The sequence below is a fragment of the Mesoplodon bidens genome, assembly GCF_964165515.1.
Source record: "Mesoplodon bidens genome assembly, chromosome: 9".
Taxonomy (NCBI): Eukaryota; Metazoa; Chordata; class Mammalia; order Artiodactyla; family Ziphiidae; genus Mesoplodon; species Mesoplodon bidens.
Window position 1 is genome coordinate 88,430,152 of NC_138166.1, and position 26,106 is coordinate 88,456,257.

Sequence of the window (26,106 nt, forward strand, 5' to 3'; positions counted from 1 at the left end):
CCATTCACTTTCATATTTCTCTCTTTGCCCTACTTCTCAGCTGAAAGCCAGCCTCTGCTTGTTCATCCATGAGACCTATTCTTACACCCTAGACTTTACTCCTTATAGGCCCTTTCTACTTTTGTCATGTGTTTAATGGACCCACTATGCTGCATCTTCCAGAGGAACATGACACAGGGAGCTGGCAGACTTACAGATCGAAATATCATGTGCAGGGGCATGGCGATGTTGAGATTCAGGGCGTAGTTGTTCACCACGCTGACGGTGAAGAACATGGTCACCATTACAGCGTAGTACCTGAGAGGCAGAGACAACAGCTCATCACACAGCAGCCACGATTTCAAGAAAATCAAGTAGAGAAGGAAATATATATTTTTGGTTAAAAAACTATTGTGCTTATTTCCTCTGGATTGAAAGATCGTGTCACTATTATAATGTGAAGTCAAGCACCAAGTACATATGAAAATACTTCACAAAGCCAGAATAACATGGAAAAAGTTTGAACTATAGAATGTGTTCCAAGAAACACTATTTTAATATTTTTCTAGTACGTACAGCAACTATAAATGAGGCTTCGAAAAGAGTTACCTGATAGACAGCAATAGGTTTTTTATCCACAATGGATAATTTTTATTATTGTATCAGTTCTTTGTATATAATTTTCATGTAGCTCTAAAGAGCTTAAAAATTGTTCAACTCTCTCAAATATTTCCTCTATACACTTGTTTATACTATTAATTTTCACTGTTTCTAAAGAAAAGATGTGCTAAGTCAAGGGTTACTTTCACCCTAGCAACTGTTAAAATTATCCCACCTTTTGAACCAGTGGCCTCCAAATTAATGAGGGCATCATTTGACTTGCATAGATTTGTATTTAAAATTAGGGCCCCTGTTTTTTGAGAATGTATAGGTCTTTAAATAATAATAAAAAGCAAAAACTAAAAGAAATCCAGGAACTCTAATCATTTAGAAAGATAAAGGGATAAACACAAATAACAAGTTATAAATAAATAAATTAATTTTTAAGATGCCTTTCATACATATCAGCTTAAACCATTTAAAATGCCATTTTTTGGTAGGTCAAAAGGGGTTGAACATCAGCAATTTCATATGATTCAACCTAATACATTCAAAAAGGGAAAAATAATATTTGAATTACATGGCTAAAGAATGCAGGGCAGGGGCTTCCCTGGTGGCGCAGTGGTTGAGAGTCCGCCTGCCGATGCAGGGGACACGGGTTCGTGCCCCGGTCCGGGAAGATCCCACATGCCGTGGAGCGGCTGGGCCCGTGAGCCATGGTCGCTGAGCCTGCGCGTCCGGAGCCTGTGCTCCGCAACGGGAGAGGCCACAGCAGTGAGAGGCCCGCGTACCACACACACACAAAAAAAAGAATGCAGGGCAAAGGTGAATAAGTGGTTCCATATTCTTTAGGAAATGTCGGAAGTCTTTGAGCACAGATCCCCATCCTTTCCACCTCTGCACATCTGGAGAAGGTGACAGCACTGAGTCTCAAGTTATCTTCCCTGACAAGAACCAATTCTGCGTTCCGGGTGAGGTAGGGGGCTATCTGCCCTCACAGGCAGCCACACCAGGGCTAAATGAACGCAGTCTGCAAAGTCTGAAGAGCTTTACAATGAACGCAGAACACAGTAATACACACATGCAAAGTTACTGGTGAGAGCTACTTCACAGCTTATAAATAATATACTACTGGTGATTTCATAAGCTTTCTTGCCCAATTTTCCTAGTTCCACCTTGAAAAGATGCCATCTGGAGATAGAGGTCATCAAGTTCTTTCAGGATAATTAATTCCAACTATTCCACATCACTGCCTACATAGTATTGCCTAGAAATCGCTCGTGGGGATGAATGACACGAGCAAGATTTTGATTAGGGCTTCCCAGATAGAAAATAAAATAGCCGGCATGAATTGCACACATGGGAGCATGGTTGTTAGGGAAGGTTCATGGGGAGCCTCCAAGGGCAGGTTAGGGAGTTTGGGCTTCACTTTGAATCTAATGGTGACCTGAGTGCATGTGGAGTGGGTGTCATGATACAATGGTAGGAAGCTGAAATGGAGGGATGAAGAGGTGAGAGGCAGGAGGTCAGCCGACCAGGCTATTACTATAGAAGTCATGGCAAGAGTGAATACGTTCCTGAACTACGCTAGTGGCAGCCAAAGAAGAAAGAAATAGTGGAAGGAGGAGGGAAAGGGCCAGAGGAATCAAAAAATGCTGGGGTTCCTACTCTGATATCAATGCTGGTCTTGGGAGCAGAAAGTTTTATGCAGATACTAAAGCCAATGGGGGAAGGGGAAGTATTCAGGATATCTAGCATCACCTTGGGATATGTAAGAATACAATATTAGTAACAAAATTCAGCCAGATTTTCTATAGCGGGCTACTCAGGAAGGCTGCAAAATAACACCAATGGGGCTTCCCTGGTGGCGCAGTGGTTGAGAGTCCACCTGCCGATGCAGGGGACACAGGTTCGTGCCCCGGTCCGGGAAGATCCCACGTGCCGCGGAGCGGCTGGGCCCGTGAGCCATGGCCGCTGAGCCTGCGCGTCCAGAGCCTGTGCTCCGCAGCGGGAGAGGCCACAACAGTGAGAGGCCCGCGTACCGCAAAAAAAATAAAAAAATAACACCAATGAATCTTAGCCAGTCCTTGGATGCATTCACACCAGACGTCCCTCTCAAAGGGATTAAGTGACACTATCCTACTAAATACAACTGGATGGATTACACTCTGTGTGTGTGTGGTTCTTTCTTTTTCTTTTAATTTAATTAAACAACAAGGACCTATTGTACAGCACAGGGAACTCTACTCAGTATTCTGTAATAACCTATACAGGAAAAGAATCTGAAAAAGAATGGATATATGTATAACTGAATCACTTTGCTGTACACCTAAAACTAATACATTGCAAATCAACTATACCCCAATATAAAATAAAAATAAAATTAAATTTAAAAAATACACTTTGAGGGCTTCCCTGGTGGTGCAGTGGTTGAGAGTCCGCCTGCCAATGCAGGGAACGCGGGTTCGTGCCCCGGTCCGGGAGGATCCCACATGCCACGGAGCGGCTGGGCCCGTGAGCCATGGCCGCTGAGCCTGTGCATCCGGAGCCTGTGCTCAGCAACGGGAGAGGCCACAACAGTGAGAGGCCCGCGTACCACAAAAAAAAAAAAAAAATACACTTTGATTTCTAGTCTCTCACAGCAAGAATGCTGTTTTCAATACACTGTTCGTTATAAGATCTGCCCTGTTTTCTATTTGGCCCCATGAGTATAGTTAATGCAAATTTGGACTAATGGATGCAGGTCTGGAAGCAACAATTTTACCTTAGTTTGCCGTTCATTTTCTTTTGATTGAGATGAAAGTCACATAACATAAAATCCACCACTTTAAAGTGAACAATTCGGTGGTATTTAGTACATTTACAGTGTTGTGTAACTACTACCTCTATCTCCAAAAGCCATTAGTCTTTTAAAAGTAACAACGATCACTCTTAACATATGTGATAACTTTACCAACAAGAGGAAAATATGCATAACTGGTTAAAAATTGGTTGTCACACCAGGCCTTTGACCATATACCAGACAGATACAGACAGACACACACACACATATATATAGTTGCTTCCATGAGAGTTATTTTAAGTGTCGTGGCAGGAATTTTATTCTAAGAATAGGCTCCCTGCAGTGTCACAATGTATTAAATTCAGAAAATGAATTATTCTACTGATATAGTTGATACCAATCTTATAAACGATGCCTCATATTCCTTTTGTATAGGTACCAGAAAAGCTCTTAACTTAAAAAAAAAAAAAAAAAAGGCTAAAATGAGACTTCAATGTGCCATACCTTATTGGGATAGTTGGATGCTTCCTTCCCAAATCAGCTTCAAAGAGGAAGCCTTCCACAGCGATAAATAAAAATTGTGCAAATGTCACGATGTTCCCGCATCCTGGATGCTTCCTGTGTAGTGAATAATAAAAAGAAAAAAAAAAGACACAGAAAACTGAGATAAAGAGCACTAAGAATTGTTTTATTCATAGTTCAGAATAACAGGGAAGATGGATTTCTGTTACCCATTGTCCTTCTTTATCTCCGTTTTCATATCCCACGGATCACACACACTTAGCAACAGACCCACAGAGAAGAACGTCAGCTTTCTCCCTTTACTCTTCCACAGGTAGAGCAGGCCATGAGTAAGAATGATAACGCTCATTCCTAGAACTATGATACAATTTTCCCAGTAAACTGTAGGAAGTTGGTCATAGGTTCTCGTTGAGATCCTCACTTAACCAAGAGGGCTTTAGTCCAGATCCTTGTCAGCTTGGGCCCAAGGCCCAAGGAGAGAAACATGCTCAGATCTCCTGTAATGTTTACATATCCTCCCAACCAGGATATCTCCGAGACTGCTGTCAATCAAAGACTCCTACCCAGTGGTAATGACAGGGATGTTACCTTAGACAGAATCCCCATGGGGGCAACAATGGTGGGGGGCTGGGGGCGGAATCCTACTATTTTTCTAAGTATAAAGCAAGGGTTATATGTACAGGACATAAGTCCATATACAGTGTACCTGCAGAGGGATGATTAGGAAAAAATGTCTACAAAGGGTCTTTGGTGGGGGCCGGGGGAGGGGCAATAATGAAGACAAGACTGAGGAGCACCGCTGCTGTCTTACTAGTCTCCACCACCCTTAACACAAACGCATCAGGGACTCAACAAACGTTCGTGGAATTCAATGGCACCTCTTCAGTGGTCTACTTAAGGGTTGGGGAATCTTCCACAGTGACTGTTACGAGCAAATCTACAAGGTAGAAAAGTTCCTCTGATATCAATCCCTCTTGAGGCACTCTGAAAGTTGGTTACTTCAAATGTTGTGGTTTTCTTGAGCTTGTCCTCCATGAGGCACTGCCCAATCACTGGAAGAAGGACAAAGTGAGCAGTTGTCTTTGTTCTCCTGAGGCCTCCAGAGTTCCCACATTACCAATGATCCCATATTACAAAATATAGCGCCCTGTTCTGCATTTTCATCTTAACCAAAGACATTTACCCAAACCTAGTGATTAGAGGGATTTAATTGTATTATTATATATTACTATAATGCTATTTATTAAAAACAACTCCATTCTCTATTGGTGGTATTAATATTAAACAGCAATGCCAAGGATCACATTCTTAAATACTCCCATCAGGTATAAAAATAAACAATGCTAAGCCTAAGCCATTCCCGTACAGAGCTGTGCTTACCATCAGAAGCAGAACAAGAGTTCTGCTTTAGGCTCTACTACCTATGAAGGTTTCCTTGAAAACTACTGCTCTATATCCAATTCAACGTTTTCTTTTAGCACTCCTTATGTGTGAGGGACAGGGCTAAACGTTGCAGGAATCCATAAACAACCATGTAAGACATTTCTCTCATTCTAGGAGCTAATCAAAACCATTAGCCTAAGTATGAGTGACAGGAGAGGGAATCTTAGTTCCAGATAGTTCCTAGCACAGTGCTTTTCAACCCTGGCTAGGCTGCTCTGTAATAACCATAAGCCTGAGAAGCCTCACCCTCCCAGGTGGGGTGGGGCTCTGGATTTGAAAGCTTCCCAGTAGATCCTAATGTGCATCCAGAGTTGAAAACCACTAGTGTAGGTCTGGGGAAAGGGCTGTGTGTGTGTGTGTGTGTGTGTGCACACGCGTGCGTGTTTAAGATGCACAGGTAATTCTTACCTGCTGTCACAGGGTTGAGAGCCAGTCCACAGTGCTTAAAAGCACACAATGACATGCAGGATATCCAGCTATGCTGCTAACCTTATGACAGTAGAAGTTTATTACCCTAAGTTTAGTTTTCTTATCTTTAAAATGGGAACAGTATTAGAGCCTATCTCATTGGTTTATTGTAGAGTAAATAAGCCAGTCCCTGAAATGCACTTAACAGAGGGAAAAAGGCAAAAACTAAAACACTAGGATACCTTCAATCTAAGTATAGGAACCCTTTTAAAGACATTTATGTTGAGCAATTTTTCTCACCTGTAAAATAGAAGTGATGTGTTTTTAACGTCATAGTGAGGATTCAATGAGAAAATATACATAAATCGCCAAGCACAAGACTTAGTCCAAAAAGAGCTCATTATACTTCTTGTTTTCCCTTCCATTTTCTCTTTCCTGAAAGCTTAGGACAATTCAATTAAAGAGTAATTATCAAGAACCTATTGTGTGTGCAGGTAGGTGCTGGCTGAGAGGGAGCTGCCAATTGAATGAGACCTGATCCCTGCCAAACGCGGAATATGCGACAGTAGGAACCCAGTGCCCTGTGGGGATGGTTAGAGGACCGTCCAATTCATCTTCACACCAACAACCTCTGGGCACCGAGTCTGGCTTTCACCCAAGCAACTGAATGAATGTGGGAGGCCTCACTTTAAGCAAACATGATCTAGAATATGAGGACTGTATGAAAGTTAAAAATAAACTATTTCAAAAAATGATTCGCTTTCAAGGTGCATTCTTCATAGGATGTTGTAAAAGGCATCATAATAGGATCGTATCAAGGTGGCAGAGGAGTAGGACACGGAGCTCACCTTCTCCCACAAATGCATCAAAAATACCTCTACACGTGGAACAATTCTCACAGAATATCTACTGAACGCTGGCAGAAGACCTCAGACTCCCAAAAGGGCAAGAAAATCTCCACATAACTGAGTAGGGCAAAAGAAAAAAGAAAAAGAGAGAAAGGAATCCGGATGGGATCTGCACCCCTTTTGGGGAGCTGTGAAGGAGGAAAGGTTCCTGCACCCGGGGAAGTCCCCTCACGGGCGGCAAAATCAGCTGGGACAGAGGGGGAGCTTCAGAGCCGCGGAGGAGAGTGCAGCACCCTGTTTGCGGAGAGAGACCTGCATAGAAGGTCAGTGCTGCCAGCACTCCCCAGCTTGGGTCGCTTGTCCACTGGGGAGAGTCAGGGTTGGGTGCTGAGGCTCAGGCTTCAGAGGTCAGACCCCGGGGAGAGGACTGGGGTTGGCTGTGTGGAGAAAGCCAGCACACGCTGAGGAAAGAGACAGCAAATACCCAAACCAAAAACTGCCCTCACGCCAAAAAAAAATTAAACCCACACAAGCTACGCAGGGACACTCCCACATATAAATAGCCCTCCAAGACTACAGTAGATAATTGTTTCTCCTAAACTCACACAGTAAGAGAAATACAAGCAAAATGAAGAAGCAGAGGAACTACTCCCAGTTAAAAGACCAAGAGAGGGCTTCCCTGGTGGCACAGTGTTTGAGAGTCCACCTGCCGATGCAGGGGACACGGGTTAGTGCCCCAGTCCAGGAGGATCCCGCGTGCCACGGAGTGGCTGGGCCCGTGAGCCACGGCCGCTGAGCCTGCGCATCTGGAGCCTGTGCTCCGCAACAGGAGAGGCCACAACAGTGAGAGGCCCGCGTACCGCAAAAAAAAAAAAAAAAAAAAAAAAGACCAAGAGAATCCCCCTGAAGGAACAAACAATGAAACAGACCTCATCAGTCTAATAGACACCAAGTTCAAAAAACAGGTAATGAAAATACTGAAAGAATTAAGAAAGGCTATTGACAGAAATGCAAATTACTGTAAAAAGGAACTAGAAACTATAAGGAGGAGCCAAGAAAAATTTTAAAATTCGTTTGCCAAGACAAAAGCTGAGGTAAAGGCAATGAATAGAATGAATAATACAGAAAAAAGAATAAGTGATCTGGAAGATAGAATAATGGAAATTACCCAATCAAAACAGCAGACAGAAAGCCAAATGAAAAAAAGAAAAAATGAAAGCAATAAAAGAGACCTGTGGGATAATATAAAGCATGCCAATCTACATATAACAGGGATTCCAGAAGGAGAATAAAGAGAAAAGGGGGTTAAAAATGTATTTGAAGAAATTACGGCTAAAAGCTTCCCAAACCTAAAGAAGGAAACAGATATCCAGATACAGGAAGCACAGAGGGTCCCAAACAAGATAAATCCAAACAGACCTTCACCAAGACATATAATAAAAATGGCAAAAGTTAAAGAGAGGATTCTAAAGACAGCAAGAGAAAAATAAAGAGTTAATTACAAGGGAACCACCATAAGGCTATCAGCTGATTTCTCTACAGAAACACTGAGGGCCAGAAGGGAGTAGCAAAATATATTCAAAGTCTTGAAAGGGAAAGATCTGCAGCCCAGAATATTCTACCCAGCAAGATAATCATTTAGAATAGGAGGAGAAATAAAGAATTTCTCAGACAAGCAAAAACTAAAAGAATACAGCAATTCTAAAGCTATCCTAAAAGACATATTGAAAGGTCTGTTCTAAATAGAAAAGAAGCAAGAAGATACAGGAAGGAGGAAATCACAACTGGAAAGCAAATCACTTAAATACAGATCAAAAAGAAAAAACAAAACCTACTTGTGAAAGTGATGATAAACACAAGGAACAGCAAAAGGATAAACATGAAGATGTAAAAAAGACGTCAAAATCATAAAATGTGGGGAAGGAGGGTAAGAAAATGCAGATTCTTTTTTTTTTTTTTTTTTAGAATATGCTTGAGCCTATATGACTATCCATCTAAAGCAAGCAGATACAGGAAGGGGGGTTAACATACTTGAATAACAGGGGAACCACAAATCAAAAACATACAATAGATTCACAAAAACCAAAAAGAACACAAGCATAAAAGGAAAGCATCAAACCACAAAAAGAAAAACAAAGAAGATACAAAGAATCAACTGCAAAACAAAATTTTAAATGACAATAAATACATATGTATCAATAATTACCTTAAATGTCAATGAACTGAATGCTCCAATCAAAACACATAGAGTGGCAGACTGGATTAAATAAACAAGAGCCTACAATATGCTGCCTACAAGAGACCCACCTTAGGGCAAAGGACACACATGGATTGAAAGTGAGGGGATGGAAAAAGATATTTCATGCAAACAGAAATGACAAGAAAGCAGGAGCTGCAATACTCATAGACAAAATAGACTTTAAAGCAAAGGCTATAAAAAAAATAAAGAGGGACGCTATATAATGATAAAAGGATCAATACAAGAAAAGAATTTTACGCTTGTCAACATATATATACCTAATATAGGAGCACCCAAATACATAAAACAAATACTAATAAACATAAAGGGAGAAATTGATGGGAATACAATAATAGTAGGAGACTTTAACACCCTGCTCACATCAATGGACAGAGATGCTAAATGATACAACAGAACAGTTATATTTAATTGATATTTGCAGGACATTACATCCAAAAAAATCCCAGAACACACATTCTTTTCAAGTGCACATGGAACATTCTCCAGGAATGACCACATACTAGGGCACAAGACTCACCACCACAAATTTAAGAGTATAGAAATTATTTCAAGCATCTTCTCTGACCACAGCAGTATGAAACTAGAAATCAACCACAGGAAAAGAACTGAGGGAGAATTAAAAAAACGATTACGGGCTTCCCTGGTGGCGCAGTGGTTGAGAGTCCGCCTGCCGATGCAGGGGACACGGGTTCATGCCCCGGTCCGGGAAGATCCCACATGCCGTGGAGCGGCTGGGCCCGTGAGCCATGGCCGCTGGGCCTGCGCGTCCGGAGCCTGTGCTCCGCAACAGGAGAGGCCACAACAGTGAGAGGCCTGCATACCGCAAAAACAAAACAAACAAACAAAAAAAAACTATTACATGGGGACTAAGCAACATCCTACTAAAAAAACAATGGGTCAACGAGGAAATCAAAAAGGAAATTAAAAATTACCTTGATACAAATGACAATGAAAACACAACCATACAAAATCTATGGGATGCAGCAAAAGCAGTTCTTAGAGGGAAGTTCATAGCAATACAGGCCTTCCTCAAAAAATATGAAAAATTTCAAAGAAACAATCTAACCTACCACCTAAAAGAATCAGAAAAAGAAGAACAAATAAAACCTAAAGTCAGCAGAAGGAAGGAAATAATAAAGATTGGGGAGGAAATAAATAAGATAGAGAGTAAAAAGACAATAGAAAAAAATCAATAAAACCAAGAGCTAGTTCTTTGAAAGGGTAAACAAAACTGACAAATCTCTGGCCAGGCTCACCAAGAAGAAAAGAGAGAGAACCCAAAATAAACAAAATAAGAAATGAAAAAGGAGAAAGCTCAAGTGATACCACAAAAATACAAAAAAACCATAAGAGAATACTATAAACAATTATATGCAAACAAATTTGACAACCTAGAATAAATGGACAACTTTCTAGAAACATACAGCCCACCAAACTGAATCAAGAAGAAATACATAATTTGAACAGACCAATCACTAGAAGCGAAACAGAATCTGCAATTTAAAAATATGCCCACAGGGCTTCCCTGGTGGCGCAGTGGTTTAGAGTCCACCTGCTGATGCAGGGGACACGGGTTCGTGCCCCAGTCTGGGAAGATCCCACATGCCACGGAGCAGCTGGGCCCATGAGCCATGGCCGCTGAGCCTACGTGTCCGGAGCCTGTGCTCCGCAACTGGAGAGGCCACAACAGTGAGAGGCCCACGTACCACACACACAAAATAAAATAAATTAAAATAAAATAAAAATACACCCTACAGGGACTTCCTTGGTGGCCCAGTGGTTAAGACTTCACCTTCCAATGCAGAGGGTGTGGGTTCGATCCCTGCTCAGGGAGCTAAGATCCCACACACCTCATGGCCAAGAAACCAAAACATAAAACAGAAAGAAATACTGTAATGAATTCAGCAAGACTTTAAAAATGGTCCATATCAAAAAAACCTTAAAAACAAAAAAACTCCCTACAAACAAAAGTCCAGAACCAGATGTCTTCACAGGCAAATTCTACCAAACATACAAAGAATTTATACTGATCGTTCTCAAACTCTTCCAAAGGGTTGAAGAGGAGGGAACACTCCCACAGACATTTTATGAAGCCACCATCACCCTGATATCAAAACCAAAGATACCACCAAAAAAAGAAAATTACAGGCCAATGTCTTTGATGAATATAGATGCAAAAATTCTCAACAAAATATTAGCAAATTGATTCCAACAACACATCAAAAAGATCATACACCACAACCACGTGGGATTCATCCCAAGTTCACAAGGATGGTTCAACACAGGCAAATCAATCAATGTAATACACCACATTAACAAAAGAAAAGTCAAAAACCAAATAATCATCTCAACAGATGCAGAAAAAGCATTTGACAAAATTCAACATCCATTCATGATAAAAACTCTTACCAAAGTGGGTATAGAAGGAACATATCTCAACATAATAAAAGCCATTTATGACAAACCCATAGCCAATATAATACTCAATGGTGAAAAGCTGAAAGCCTTCCTGCTTAAAATCTGAGAAGGATGCCCATTCTCACCACTTCTATTCAACACAGTATTGGAAGTCTTAACCACAGCAACCAGACAAGAAAAAGAAATAAAACGTATTCAAGTTGGAAGGAAAGAGGTAAAATTATCACTATATGCAGATGACATGATACTATATATAGAAAACCTTAAGGACTCCACACAAAAACTACTAGATCTAATAAATGAATTCAACAAAGTAGCAGGATACAAGATTAACATTCAGAAATCAGTTGCATTTCTTTATGCTAACAATAAAATATCAGAAAGGGAATGTAAAAAAGCAATACCTTTCAAAAATCACACACACACACACAAACCCCAAGGAATAAAACTGACCAAGGAGGTGAAAGACTTATACATTGAGAACTATAAAACATTAATAAAGGGACTTCACTGGTGGCGCAGTGGTTGAGAATCTGCCTGCCAGTGGAGGGGACATGGGTTCAATCCCTGGACCAGGAAGATCCCACATGCACCGGAGCAACTAAGCCTGTCCACCACAACTACTGAGCCTGCGCTCTAGAGCCCTCAAGCCACAACTACTGAGCCCACGTGCCACAACTACTGAAGCCCATGTGCCTGGAGCCCATGCTCCGCTACAAGAGAAGCCACTGCAATGAGAAGCCTGCATACCACAAAAAAGAGTAGCCCCTACTCGCTGCAACTAGAGAAAGCCCGCGTGCAGCAATGAAGAACCAACACAGCCAAGAAAAAAAAAAAAGACTTAAACATAAGACATGACACCATAAAATTCTTAGAAGAGAGCATAGGCAAATCATTCTCTGTAATATATCATACCAATGTTTTCGTAGGTTAGCCTCCCAAGGCAACAGAAGTAAAAACAAAATAAACAAATGGGACCTAATCAAACTTACAAGATTTTGCATAGCAGAGGAAACCATAAAAGCAAAGCAAAACAAAACAAAACTATGAAAAGACAACCTACAGAATGGGAAAAAATATCTGCAAATTATGCAACTAACAAGGGCTTAATCTCCAAAGTATACAAACAGCTCATACAACTCAACAACAACAAAAAAACAAACAACCCAATCGAAAAATGGGCAGAAGACCTTAATAGACAATTCTCCAAAGAAGACATACACATGGCCAGTAGGCACATGAAAAGATGCTCAGCATCACTAATTATTAGAGAAATGCAAATCAAAACTACAATGAGGTACCACCTCACACTGGTCAGATGGCCATCATTAAAAAGTCTACCAATAACAAATGCTGGAGAGGGTGTAGAGAAAAGGGAACCCTCCTACACTGTTGCTGGGAATGTAAATTGGTGCAGTCACTATGGAAAACAGTATGGAGGTTCCTCAGAAAACTAAAAATAGAATTACCATATGATCCAGCCATCCCACTCCTGTGGAAATACCTGAACAAAACTATAATTCAAAATGATACATGCGTAGGACCTGTGAAGAAGGGGGAGGCAGCATGTGGAAAGGGGGGCCTCTGGAGTGTGGCGTTCCAGAGTTTTCAGAGCACACTGGACACAGCAAAAAACTAGAATATCTGCAGAGGAACTCAAGAGAGTGATCAACATTAATGTGTCAGAAGATCGGAGGAAGAACCAAGATGGCGGAGTAGAAGGACGTGCTCTCACTCCCTCTTGTGAGAACACCAGAATCATAACTAGCTGCTGGACAATCATTGACACGAAGACACTGTAACCCACCAAAGAAGATACCCCACAACCAAAGACAAAGGAGAAGCCACAATGAGACGGTAGGAGGGGCGCAATCACAGTAAAATCAAATCCCATAACTGCTGGGTGGGTGACTCACAGACTGGAGAACACTTATGCCACAGAAGTCCACCCACTGGAGTGAAGTTTCTGCGCCCCATGTCGGACTTCCCAACCTGGGGGTCCGGCAACAGGAGGAAGAATTCCTAGAGAATCAGACTTTGAAGCCTAGTGGGAATTGATTGCAGGACTCCGACAGGATTGGGGGAAACAGAGACTCCACTCTTGGAGGGCACGCACAAACTAGTGTGTGCATTGGGACCCAGGGGAAGGGGCAGTGACCCCTGGGGAGACTGAACCAGAACTACCCACTAGCGTAGGAGGGTCTCCTGCAGAGGCAGGGGGTGGCTCTGTTTCACCGTGGGGACAAGGACACTGGCAGCAGAAGTTCTGGGAAGTACTCCTTGGCATGAGCCCTCCCAGAGTATGTCATTAACCCCACCAAAGAGCCCAGGTAGGCCCCAGTGTTGGGTTGCCTCAGGCCAAACAACCAACAGGGAGGGAATCCAGCCCCACCCATCAACAGTGGATTAAAGTTTTACTGAACTCCGCCAACCAGAGCAACAGTCAGCTCTAGCCACCACCAGTCCCTCCCATCACGCTTCTTAGATAGCCTCATCCACCAGAGGGCAGAGAGCAGAACCAAGAAGAACTACAATCCTGCAGCCTGTGGAACAAAAACCACATTCACAGAAAGACAGACAAGATGAAAAGGCAGAGGGCTATGTACCAGATGAAGGAACAAGATAAAACCCCAGAAAAACAACTAAATGCAGTGGAGATAGGCAACCTTCCAGAAAAAGAATTCAGAATAATGATAGTGAAGATGATCCAGGACCTCTGAAAAAGAATGGAGGCAAAGATCCAGAAGATGCAAGAAACGTTTAACAAAGACCTAGAAGAATTAAAGAACAAACAAACAGAGATAAACAATACAATAACTGAAATGAAAACTACACTAAAAGGAATCAGTAGCAGAATAACTGAGGCAGAAGAACAGATAAGTGACCTGGAAGACAGAAGGGTGGAATTCACTGCTGCAGAACAGAATAAAGAAAAAAGAATGAAAAGAAATGAAGACAGCCTAAGAGACCTCTGGGACAACATTAAACACAACAACATTCGCATTATAGGGGTCCCAGAAGGAGAAGAGAGAAAGAAAGGACCAGAGAAAATATTTGAAGAGATTATAGTCGAAAATTTCCCTAACATGGGAAAGGAAATAGCCACCCAAGTCCAGGAAGCGCAATGAGTCCCATACAGGATAAACCCAAGGAGAAACACGCCGAGACACATAGGAATCAAATTGGCAAAAATGAAAGACAAAGAAAAATTATTGAAAGCATCAAGCAAAAAATGACAAATAACATACAAGGGAACTCCCATAAGGTTAACAGCTGATTTCTAAGCGGAAACTCTACAAGCCAGAAGGGAGTGGCATGATATACTTAAAGTGATGGAAGGGAAGAACCTACAACCAAGATTACTCAACCTGGCAGGGATCTCATTCAGACTTCATGGAGAAATCAAAACCTTTAGAGACAAGCAAAAGCTACGAGAATTCAGCACCACCAAACCAGCTCTAAAACAAATGCTAAAGGAACTTCTCTAAGTGGGAAACACAAGAGAAGAAAAGGACCTTCAAAAACAAACCCAAAACAATTAAGAAAATGGTCAAAGGAACATACATATTGATAATTACCTTAAACGTGAATGGATTAAATGCTCCAATCAAAAGACACAGGCTTGCTGAATGGATACAAAAACAAGACCCATATATATGCTGCCTACAAGAGACCCACTTCAGACCTAGGGACACATACAGACTGAAAGTGAGGGGATGGAAAAAGATATTCCATGCAAATGGAAATCAAAAGAAAGCTGGAGGAGCTATACTCATACCAGGTAAAATAGACTTTAAAATGAGGAATGTTAGAAGAGACAAGGAAGGACACTACATAATGATCAAGGGATCAATCCAAGAAGAAGATATAACAAATTATAAATATATATATGCACCCAACACAGGAGCACCTCAATACATAAGGCAACTGCTAACAGCTATAAAAGAGGAAATCAACAGTAAAACAATAATAGTGGGGGACTTTAACACCTCACTTACACCAATGGACACATCACCCAAAATGAAAATAAATAAGGAAACAGAAGCTTTAAATGACACAAGAGACCAGAGAGATTTAATTGATATTTATAGCACACTGCATCCAAAAACAGCAGATTACACTTTCTTCTCAAGTGCGCACGGAACATTTTCCAGGATAGATCACATCTTGGGTCACAAATCAAGCCTTGGTAAATTTAAGAAAATTGAAATCATATAAAGCATCTTTTCTGACCACAATGTTATGAGATTAGAAATGAATTACACGAAAAGAAACGTAAAAAAACACAATCACATGGAGGCTAAACAATACATTACTAAATAACCAAGAGATCACTGAAGAAATCAAAGAGGAAATCAAAAAAATACCTAGAGAAAAATGACAATGAAAACACGATGATCCAAAACCTATGGGATGCAGCAAAAGAAGTCCTAAGGGTGAAGTTTATAGCTATACAAGCCTACCTCAAGAAACAAGAAAAATCTCAAGTAAACAATCTAACCTTACACCTAAAGGAACTAGAGAAAGAAGAACAAACAAAACCCAAAGTTAGCAGAAGGAAAGAAATCATAAAGATCAGAGCAGAAATAAATGAAATAGCAACAAAGAAAACAATAGCAAAGATCAATAAAACTAAAACCTGGTTCTTTGAGAAGATAAATAAAATTGATAAACCATTAGCCACACTCATCAAGAAAAAGAGGGAGAGGACTCAAATCAATAAAATTAGAAATGAAAAAGGAGAAGTTACAACAGACACTGCAGAAATACAAAGCATCCTAAGAGACTACTACAAGCAACTCTAGGCCAATAAAATGGAAACCTGGAAGAAATGGACAAATTCTTAGAAAGGTAGACCCTTCCAAGACTGAACCAGGAAGAAACAGAAAATATGAACAGACCAATCACAAGTAATGAAATTGAAACTGTGATTAAAAATCTTCCAAGAAACAAGTCCAGGACCACATGGCTTCACAGGTGAATTCTATCAAACATTTAGAGAAGAGCTAGCTTGCATCCTTCTCAAACTCTTCCAAAAAATTGCAGAGGAAGGAACACTCCCAAACTCATTCTATGAGGCCACCATGACCCTGAAACCAAAACCAGACAAAGATACTACAAAAAAAGAAAATTACAGACCAATATCACTGATGAATATAGATGCAAAAATCCTCAACAAAATACCAGCAAACAGAATCCAACAACACATTAAAAGGATCATACACCATGTTCAAGTGGGATTTATCCCAGGGATGCAAGGATTCTTCAATATATGCAAATCAATCAATGTGATACACCATTTTAACAAATTGAAGAATAAAAATCATATGATCATCTCAATACATTCAGAAAAAGCTTTGACATAATTCGACACCCATTTATGATAAAAACTCTCCAGAAAGTGGGCATAGAGGGAACCTACTTCAACATAATAAAGGCCATATATGACAAACCCACAGCAAACATCATTCTCAATGGTGAAAAACTGAAAGCATTTCCTCTAAGATAAGGAACAAGACAAGGATGTCCACTCTCACCACGATTATTCAACATAGTTTTGGAAGTCCTAGCCACGGAAATCAGAGAAGAAAAAGAAATAAAAGGAATACAAATTAGAAAAGAAGTAGTAAAACTGTCACTGTTTGCAGATGACATGATACTATACATAGAAAATGCTAAAAATGCCACCAGAAAACTACTAGAGCTAATCAATGAATTTGGTAACATTGCAGGATACAAAATTAATGCACAGTAATCTCTTGCATTCCTATACACTAATGATGAAAAATCTGAAAGAGAAATTATGGCAACACTCCCATTTATCATTGCAACAAAAAGAATAAAATACCTAGGAATAAACCTACCTAGGGAGACAAAAGACCTGTATGCAGAAAACTATAAGACACTGATGAAAGAAATTAAAGATGATACCAACAGATGGAGAGATATACCATGTTCCTGGACTGGAAGAATCAATATTGTGAAAATGACTATACTACCCAAAGCAATCTACAGATTCAACGCAATCCCTATCAAATTACCAATGATGTTTTTTACGGAAATAGGACAAATCGTCTTAAAATTTGTATGGAGACACAAAAGACCCCGAATAGTCAAAGCAGTCTTGAGGGAAAAAAACGGAGCTGGAGGAATCAGACTCCCTGACTTCAGACTATATACTACAAAGCTACAGTAATCAAGACAATATGGTACCGGCACAAAAACAGAAACATAGATATCAATGGAACAAGATAGCCCAGAGATAAACCCACGCACCTATGGTCAACTAATCTATGACAAAGGAGGCAAACATATACAATGGAGAAAAGACAGTCTCTTCAATAAGTGGTGCTGGGAAAACTGGACAGCTACATGTAAAAGAATGAAATTAGAACACTCCTTAACACCATACTAAAAATAAACTCAAAATGGATTAGAGACCTAAATGTGTGACCAGACACTATAAAACTCTTAGAGGAAAACATAGGAAGAACACTCTTTGATGAAAATCACAGCAAGATCTTTTTTGATCCACCTCCTAGAGTAATGGAAATAAAAACAAAAATAAACAAATGGGACCTAATGAAACTTCAAAGCTTTTGCACAGCAAAGGAAACCATAAACAAGACGAAAAGACAACCCTCAGAATGGGAGAAAATATTTGCAAACGAATCAACGGACAAAGGATTAATCTCCAAAATATATAAACAGCTCATGCACCTCAATATTAAAAAAACAAACAATCCAATCCACAAATTTGCAGAAGACCTAAATAGACATTTCTCCAAAGAAGACATACTGATGGCCAAGAAGCACATGAAAAACTGCTCAACATCACTAATTATTAGAGAAATGCAAATCAAAACTACAATGAGGTATCACCTCACACCAGTTAGAATGGGCATCATCAGAAAATCTACAAACAACAAATGCTGGAGAGGGTGTGGAGGAAAGGGAACCCTCTTACACTGTTGGTGGGAATGTAAATTGATACAGCCACTATGGAGGACAGTATGGAGTTTCCTTAAAAAACTAAAAATAGAATTACCATATGACCCAGCAATCCCACACTGGGCATATACCCAGAGAAAAGCATAATTCAAAAAGACACATGCACCCCAATGTTCATTGCAGCACTATTTACAATAGCCAGGTCATGGAAGCAACCTAAATGCCCACTGACAGAGGAATGGATAAAGAAGTTGTGGTACATATATACAATGGAATATTACTCAGCCATAAAAAGGAACAAAATTGAGTCATTTGTTGAGACGTGGATGGATCTAGAGACTATCATACAGAGTGAAGTAAGTCAGAAAGAGAAAAACAAATATCGTATATTAATGCATGTATGTGGAACCTAGAAAAATGGTACAGATGAACCAGTTTGCAGGGCAGAAGTTGAGACACAGATGTAGAGAACGTATGGACACCAAGGGGGGAAAACCACGGTGGGGTGGGGATGGTGGTGTGCTGAATTGGGCGATTGGGATTGACATGTATACACTGATGTGTATAAAATTGATGACTAATAAGAACCTGCAGTATAAACAAACAAACAAACAAAGCAACTAATACTAAACTTTCTTTGCATTATTTGTATGGAAATATGTTAATATGTTTCAGACGTTACATGAAATTTCTAAAAATCTTATATGTTCTGGTATAATGTTATAAGTCATAATTCTAGTTATTACTTTAAAATGTATATCTCAGAAATAACTAAATTTCCTTGTCAACTGCATTATTATGAACTTTCATCAAATCTTTAACCGTGGTCATTTTTAAGTCTTTTGTCATTTACAGACAGTTCTGGGTGTACTCTGATGGTTTTGCAAAAATGTTCCTATAAAAGGGTTTCATCTTCAAGGAATTCACGGAAAAGACTCTGACAAGTACAGGTTTCTGGTAACTGACTATACTGCTGAACTGAATGAATAAGCATTTTCAGAACTCTAATGGAAAACTGATGAATTCATAAAAGTGCTAAGAAAAGATCAAGATAAAAAAAATTAATTACATGGGACTGAGTGAACTGATGAGGATGATTATAATTTTTGTGACTTTCTGTTTGGAAAAAAAAAATCCCACAAGGACTCAGAGGCAAAAAATATACAAATCAATTTTCACTGCAAAGTAAAGGAGCTGTTACAGTGGAGGAATAGTGGACTGAATGTCAATATTATGACATAGTATAAGTGTGTTTCGTGTTTGGTAATTGCAATCATTGCTGCTTTTGTTGTGGTCATCCATTTACAATGCTTGGTGTCAGTTTATCTCTTGTAAAAATAGAATACAGTGTGTGTGTGTGTGTGTGTGTGTGTGTGTGTGAAAAAAAAAGATACATGCACCCCTATGTTCATAGCAGCACTATTCACAATAACCAAAACATGGAAATAACCTAAGTGTCCATCAATGGATGAATGGATAAAGAAGATGTGATATATACAATGGAATACTACTCAGCCATAACAAAGAATGAAATAATGCCATTTGCAGCAACATGGATGCAACTAAAGATTATCATACTAAGTGAAGTAAGTCAGAAAGAGAAAGACAAATGCCATATGATACCACCTACATATGGAATCTAAAATATGGCATAAATGAAACTATCTATGAAACAGAAACAGACTCACAGACATAGAGATCAGACTTGTGGTTGCCAAGGTGGGTAGGGAGGGATAAGGATGGACTGGGAGTTTGGGGTTGGTAGATGCAAGCTATTACATTTAGGATGGACAAACAACAAGGTCCTACTGTATAGCACAGGGAACTATATTCAATCTCTTGGGATAAACCATAATGGAAAAGAATATGAAAAAGAATGTCTATATGTGTACAACTGAGTCACTTTGCTGTACAGCAGAGATTGGCACAGCATTGTAAATCAACTATACTTCAATTTTTAAAAAAGTGTTAAAAATAAATAATTGAAATCAGGATCTTGAAGTGATAGCTACGTCCCCATATTCATTGCAGCACTATTTGCAATACCTAGTGAAGATAGAGAAACCACTGAAATGGCCATGGACAGAAGAATGTATACAGAAAATGCAGTATAAACATACAATAAATATTATTCAGCCTTAAAAAAGAGGGAAATGACACCATTTGCAACAACATGGAAGGCATGCTAAATGAAGTCAGTCAGTCACAAAAGGACAAAAGGACTGCATGATTCCTCTTACATGAAGCATCTAAAACAGTCAAACTTACAGAAGCAGACAATAGAATGGGGATTGCCAGGGTCAGTGGGGGAAGGGAAAATGGGGACTTGCTCAATGGGTAAAAGTTTTCAGTTATACAAGGTGAATAAGTTCAAAAGATCTCTGAAAATCGTAGTGCATATGGTTAACAATTCAGTAATGCACACTTAAGAATTTGTTAAGAGGGTACATTTCATGCTCAGTGTTCTTACCATAAAAAAAAGGGAGCACAAGGAAATTTTGGAGGTGATGGATATGTTTATTACCTTGATTATGATGATGGTTTCATAAGTGTATGCATACTCATCAATTTGTATACATTAAATGTGTCCAACCTTTGTTTATGAATATACTTCAACAAAGGTATAAAAAAGTTAAAGCTACTGAAAACATTAAAAAAATTAAAATAGGGCTTCTCTGGTGGCGCAGTGGTTGAGAGTCCACCTGCCGATGCGGGGGACACGGGTTCGTGCCCCGGTCCGGGAAGATCCCAGATGCCGCGGAGCGGCTGGGCCCGTGAGCCATGGCCGCTGGGCCTGCGCGTGCGGAGCCTGTTCTCCACAACGGGAGAGGCCACAACAGTGAGAGGCCCGCGTATAGCAAAAAAAAAAAAAAAAATTAAAATAAAAAATAAAAGGCATCATAATAATTTTTAATTTTATCTTTATTTATGGAGGTAGCTATTATTATGCCCATTTCACTGCTAAGACACTGGGGGCCAAATGGCACAGAATTAGGTAAGTCTCCCAGGGCCACCTGGCAAATAAATGGTGTTTGCAGACCTCCTTATTATTATCATTCTTCTTATTATTTTTTTTTACAATTCAGTGGTTTTTAGTATTATATTTAAGAGTTGTACAGTCATTACCATCATTTAATTTTAGGACACTTCCAAAAGTAATCCCATACCGATTAGGAATCACTCCCCATTTCCCCCTCCCCTTGACAATTCTAATCTACTTTGTCTCTATTTCCATAGGATTTTTATATCTCCCTAATGTACTCACATAATTTTTTAAAAAATCAACTTACAGAGCTTTTAAAGAACACAATGCTGTATAGCTACCAATAGAACTATTTATTTTAACTTGAATAAGTCACTTTAAAACTTCAGAGTACAAACCTAGATCCTTTTCCCCTGAATTGCTTGTTTTCTTTCTTTCTTTTTTTGGTACGCAGGCCTCTCACTGTTGTGGCCTCTCCCGTTGCGGAGCACAGGCTCCGGACGCGCAGGCTCAGCGGCCATGGCTCACGGCCCAGCCGCTCCACGGCATGCGGGATCCTCCCAGACCGGGGCACGAACCCATGTCCCCTGCATCGGCAGGCGGACTCTCAACCACTGCGCCACCAGGGAAGACCCTTTTTTTTTTTAAATAATAATTCTTTTTTTTAAATAAATTTATTTATTTATTTTTGGCTGTGTTGGGTCTTCGTTTCTGTGCGAGGGCTTTCTCTAGTGTGGCGAGCAGGGGCCACTCTTCATCACGGTGCGCGGGCCTCTCACTATCTCAGCCTCTCTTGTTGCGGACCACAGGCTCCAGACGCGCAGGCTAAGTAGCTGTGTTTTCTTGAACTTTATTCCTCAGGTATTATAATCACTAACTGCAAACAGCTTCTCTTTGAATTCTCTTTGGCAAGAATCCAACTTTTTACTTTTTTAAAAAAGAAGCAACTCTGAAGAGAAAGAATTAGGCAGATAGTTTATGGCTTCTGTATTTCTTATTCTAGATTTAGAAAACTTCCTTATTTGATTCAACATTAGGCACTTGATGAAAAAATAAAATGCGAAAAAGAAAATGTTTCAGATTGTTTTCCTGACATAAGACACCTCGCCTAGTTAGTGAGCTGATGTGTATCTTGTTTCCAAGGTAGAATGTAAACTCTCTCAGAAGGGAGATCAAGGCACTCATTCATTACTTCACATCTGCCCTGTACACTGCATGGGCGCTTTATATTTTATTATAGGTCCCAATTATAAGTATGAAATCAGAAAGAAAAACCTAAATTTGTTCTCCAACTTGGGGGGAAATGGTTAAAAATGCTCACTTCTCCCTACAAGTCAGTTTAGCATTTCAATTCATACTTAGTGTTCCAAGGAAGCTATATAAGAAGCACAGTTCCTGCTCTATAAAAATTTATTAGTGTTCCACTGTGATGTCCCAAGATAAAGTCACAAATTATGAGAAAGCCAAATCTACAAAAAACCTTAGAAGACCATCTGGTCCAGCCAGCTCTTATTTTCTTTATCTGAAATATGATAAGTTGGAGTTGCCCAAGCAAATCAGGACAAAGCTGCTATTCAGTTTGGGGTACCACTCATTAAACTAACAAATGTACCCCTTACCACATTATGAAAACCCATTGTTGTATGCAAACATTCAGATGTACAAGAAAGATAAGGAGGGCTTCCCTGGTGGTGCAGTGGTTGAGAGTCCGCCTGCCAATGCAGGGGACACGGGTTCGTGCCCCGTTCTGGGAAGATCCCACATGCCGTGGAGCGGCTGGGCCCGTGAGCCATGGCCGCTGAGCCTGCGCGTCCGGAGCCTGTGCTCCGCAACGGGAGAGGCCACAACAGTGAGAGGCCTGCGTACCGCAAAAAAAAAAAAAAAGAAAGAAACAAAGATAAGGAATGATGGTCTTTTGGGGTTTTTTTTAAACAAATTATTCGAAGTATTCTAAATAGAAGATCCAATAATGCAGAAGAACATCCTGTAAAGTTAGATTTACCCACAACTTTTCAGGAACAGCTCATAAAACAGGGTATATGTATATTGAAACAAAAGTTGTTAGAAGGGGAACCTATTACGAGCTTCAGGCTTTGCACCTGCATCTCATTTAATCCTTCAAAACCCTGTGAAGCTGGCAAAGCAATCACTGCCCTTTCACAGCTAAGAAAACAGACTCAGGGAGACCAAGTAATTTAGCTAAGGGCTCACAACTGGTTAAAAAAGAAATTTAAAAAGGCCCTAAGTTACTAACATAACATATTCTGATGTCATACAGCCTTTGGCAAGGTTTAATTCAATGGCATATTCAACACAAGCATTACACTATTATTCTCTGACCTTCATTTCCATGGCTGGCCTGATTTTATCACATTTTTATATTTTTAAACCAATTTCCAAAGTGACCTTTCTTTGAAGTGTACCAGCTGACAGCTGGTACAGCTGTGAATGTACTGTAAATGACAGGATACATCTTTTTTTCATTTTCACATCCCTCACTGCCTACTCCAGAGAATGACAAATGAAAGATTTTAATCAACACTTTTTGCACATTAACATTTCAAGCTCTGTAATCGCAAAAATTAATCCCACAGAGTTTACCTTAAGCAAACTGGTTGCTTCAGAGGGACTTACTTAATCAATGTTATCATGAAAATAAAATACATTTCTAGCAGGCACCACAGGAGGAATTGGGTGACCAAAGCCTCAGGGCTGGGCTTCCCTGGTGGCGCAGTGGTTGGGAGTCCGCCTGCCGATGCGGGGGACGCGGGTTCGTGCCCCGGTCCGGGAGGATCCCACGTGCCGCGGAGCGGCTGGGCCCGTGAGCCATGGCCGCTGAGCCTGCGCGTCCGGAGCCTGTGCTCCGCAACGGGAGAGGCCACAGCAGTGAGGGGCCGGCGTACCGCAAAAAAAAAAAAAAAAGCCTCAGGGCTCTCAAGCTCAAAAATAACAGGAAAGTTGAAAAAGGTATTGAACTAGGAGTTTAGATTCCTGGATTCCACTTCTGGTTCTGCCACTTACAAGTAGTAAGAGACGACCTAACTTCCTGGGACATGTTTCACTTTCAGTAAAACAGAATATAATTCTTGACCTATCTTGTACACAAGATTGTTCTGATGGTCAATGGAGATAATGTGCAGATTTAAAAACATGGTGCTAAACAGCACCATAGATATTATTTTATAGATGGAAAAAGGAAGCCCAGAGAGGCTAAATAACTTGAAAACGTCACACAGCCAGGGGATGACAGAGCCGAAGACGGAAACCCCTGAGATTTTCAGTCCTGAGCTTTTAGAGTCCACCTGTTGTCTTTTCTCTAACAGCTTCTACTCAATGAACTTTGCACATTATTACTCAACATTATTTGCGCGCCACCTCAATAAAACTACCCTGGTGTCCCTTTAGGAAAGTGTCATAACCATTCTTGATTTATAAAGCTACACCTCAAAATGCAAGCTTCCTGATGTAATATCTTAATGCTGGAAAGGCTATCCCCGGTGAATTCGACCGACCTTCAGCATAAGAATTCGTTCTACTACGTCCGCGAGAGGTATATTGGGCAAAGTACTCACAACCATCTCTAAGGCCAATAAAAGAACTTCTTTGCAGGCTACTTAAAACAACTGAAACTTTCTTTGCAGCGTGTACCAAATCAGACTGCTTTTTAAGTCCAAGCTTTGCTCACGTCATATATATGGCATTAGCAGGATCGAGAAAAGAGCTGGAGGAACCTTGGGTTCCGCCACAGCTCCCTGCCGACCTTGGGAAAAAAACTCTCCAGGCTTCAATCCCCCCAGAGTGTGAAAAGAGGGTGACGACAGCAAACACCCCCAGTGTTCCCCTCGAGGGATGCTGAGAAACTATTGGGCGGGAGAGCGGACGGTGCGCAGGATGACGGTGCAGCCGACTCAACGGGGTCCCAAGCAGCCCAGGGCAGACACTGGGCGCAGGCGGTCCCACCCTGGGCCCCGCCCGGCTCGGGGTTGGGGGGTACTGCGCGTGGGGGCGCCCCTCCTCCGGTTTCTTTAGTGCGACAGGCGGGGTTCACTCACCGGGCCAGGAGCTCTAGGAAGATCACGTTACTGCAGCAGCCTGCGAAAACCAGGCCCACCGCGAAGGCAGGGCGCATGGCCGGGGCAGGGTAAGGGGAGCGAGCGCGCAGAGGAAGCGCCCGCCTAGACTGCTACCCCAGGAAACCCGGCTGCCGCCTCGCCGCAGCACTGAACATCACCACCGTCCCGGAGTGCTGCTGTCCCGGGGCCGTCGCTGTCTCCCTTTTCCCGGCGGCCGCCACCAACGCTGCCGGTGAGGAGCTGTAGTTAGCCGTCAGCCGGGGCCCCATTCATCCGAAGGGATGTCCGAGTCCGGGCCAGACTACACTTCCCAGAATGCTGCGCGCCCGTACGTCCGGCTGCGTCGTAACTCGCCTCTGCCCGGCAGCTCCACCGGAGAGGAGAGACAGGCGAGGCGCCCGTCATGCCTCGCGCGGTAGCAAGCCGCGGGGCTTGCTGGGAAGTGAAGTTCCAACGCTGTTAATGTTGTTTCTTAAGAGGCCGCCAAGGGGCTCTGAAAGGGATTCGTCCAGCACTTTCACGGTAAACTCACAGCTGACGGCACTAGAGGTACACACCTGTGACTGCTTGATCGTTGGAAGTATTCTAGTATCTGAAAATTCTCCTGAATTGGGAGAAAGTAGAAATTCTCTGAACTTCCTTCTCTACCTTTTGAAAAGAACATTGGACTCGGGAAGTTCTGGGATTGAATCTTGGCTTAGCCACTAATCAGCTCAGCTATCTCAGGCAACTGCTTTCTCATCATAGGTAAAGATGGGAACAGTTATGCCCATCTACCTGGCTGTTGTGAGGATTAAAAGCTATGATCACCTGGGGATCTTGTTAAAATGCCGGTTCTG

General features: G+C 41.1%; 1 protein-coding gene across 1 annotated transcript in view; it reads right to left on the reverse strand.

The window, feature by feature from the left end:
- SLC35B4 (solute carrier family 35 member B4) overlaps nt 1–25,619 on the reverse strand; it is a 37,620-nt gene extending 12,001 nt beyond the window's left edge. Inside the window, exons 1-3 of the mRNA XM_081243796.1 lie at nt 25,247–25,619; nt 3,866–3,979; nt 195–297 (exon numbers count right to left, since the gene is read on the reverse strand). Coding sequence (XP_081099922.1) covers nt 195–297; nt 3,866–3,979; nt 25,247–25,323 — 294 coding nt within the window. The 5' untranslated portion in view covers nt 25,324–25,619. The remainder of the gene's footprint in view (nt 1–194; nt 298–3,865; nt 3,980–25,246) is intronic.
- Between the last annotated feature and the right edge of the window lie 487 nt (nt 25,620–26,106).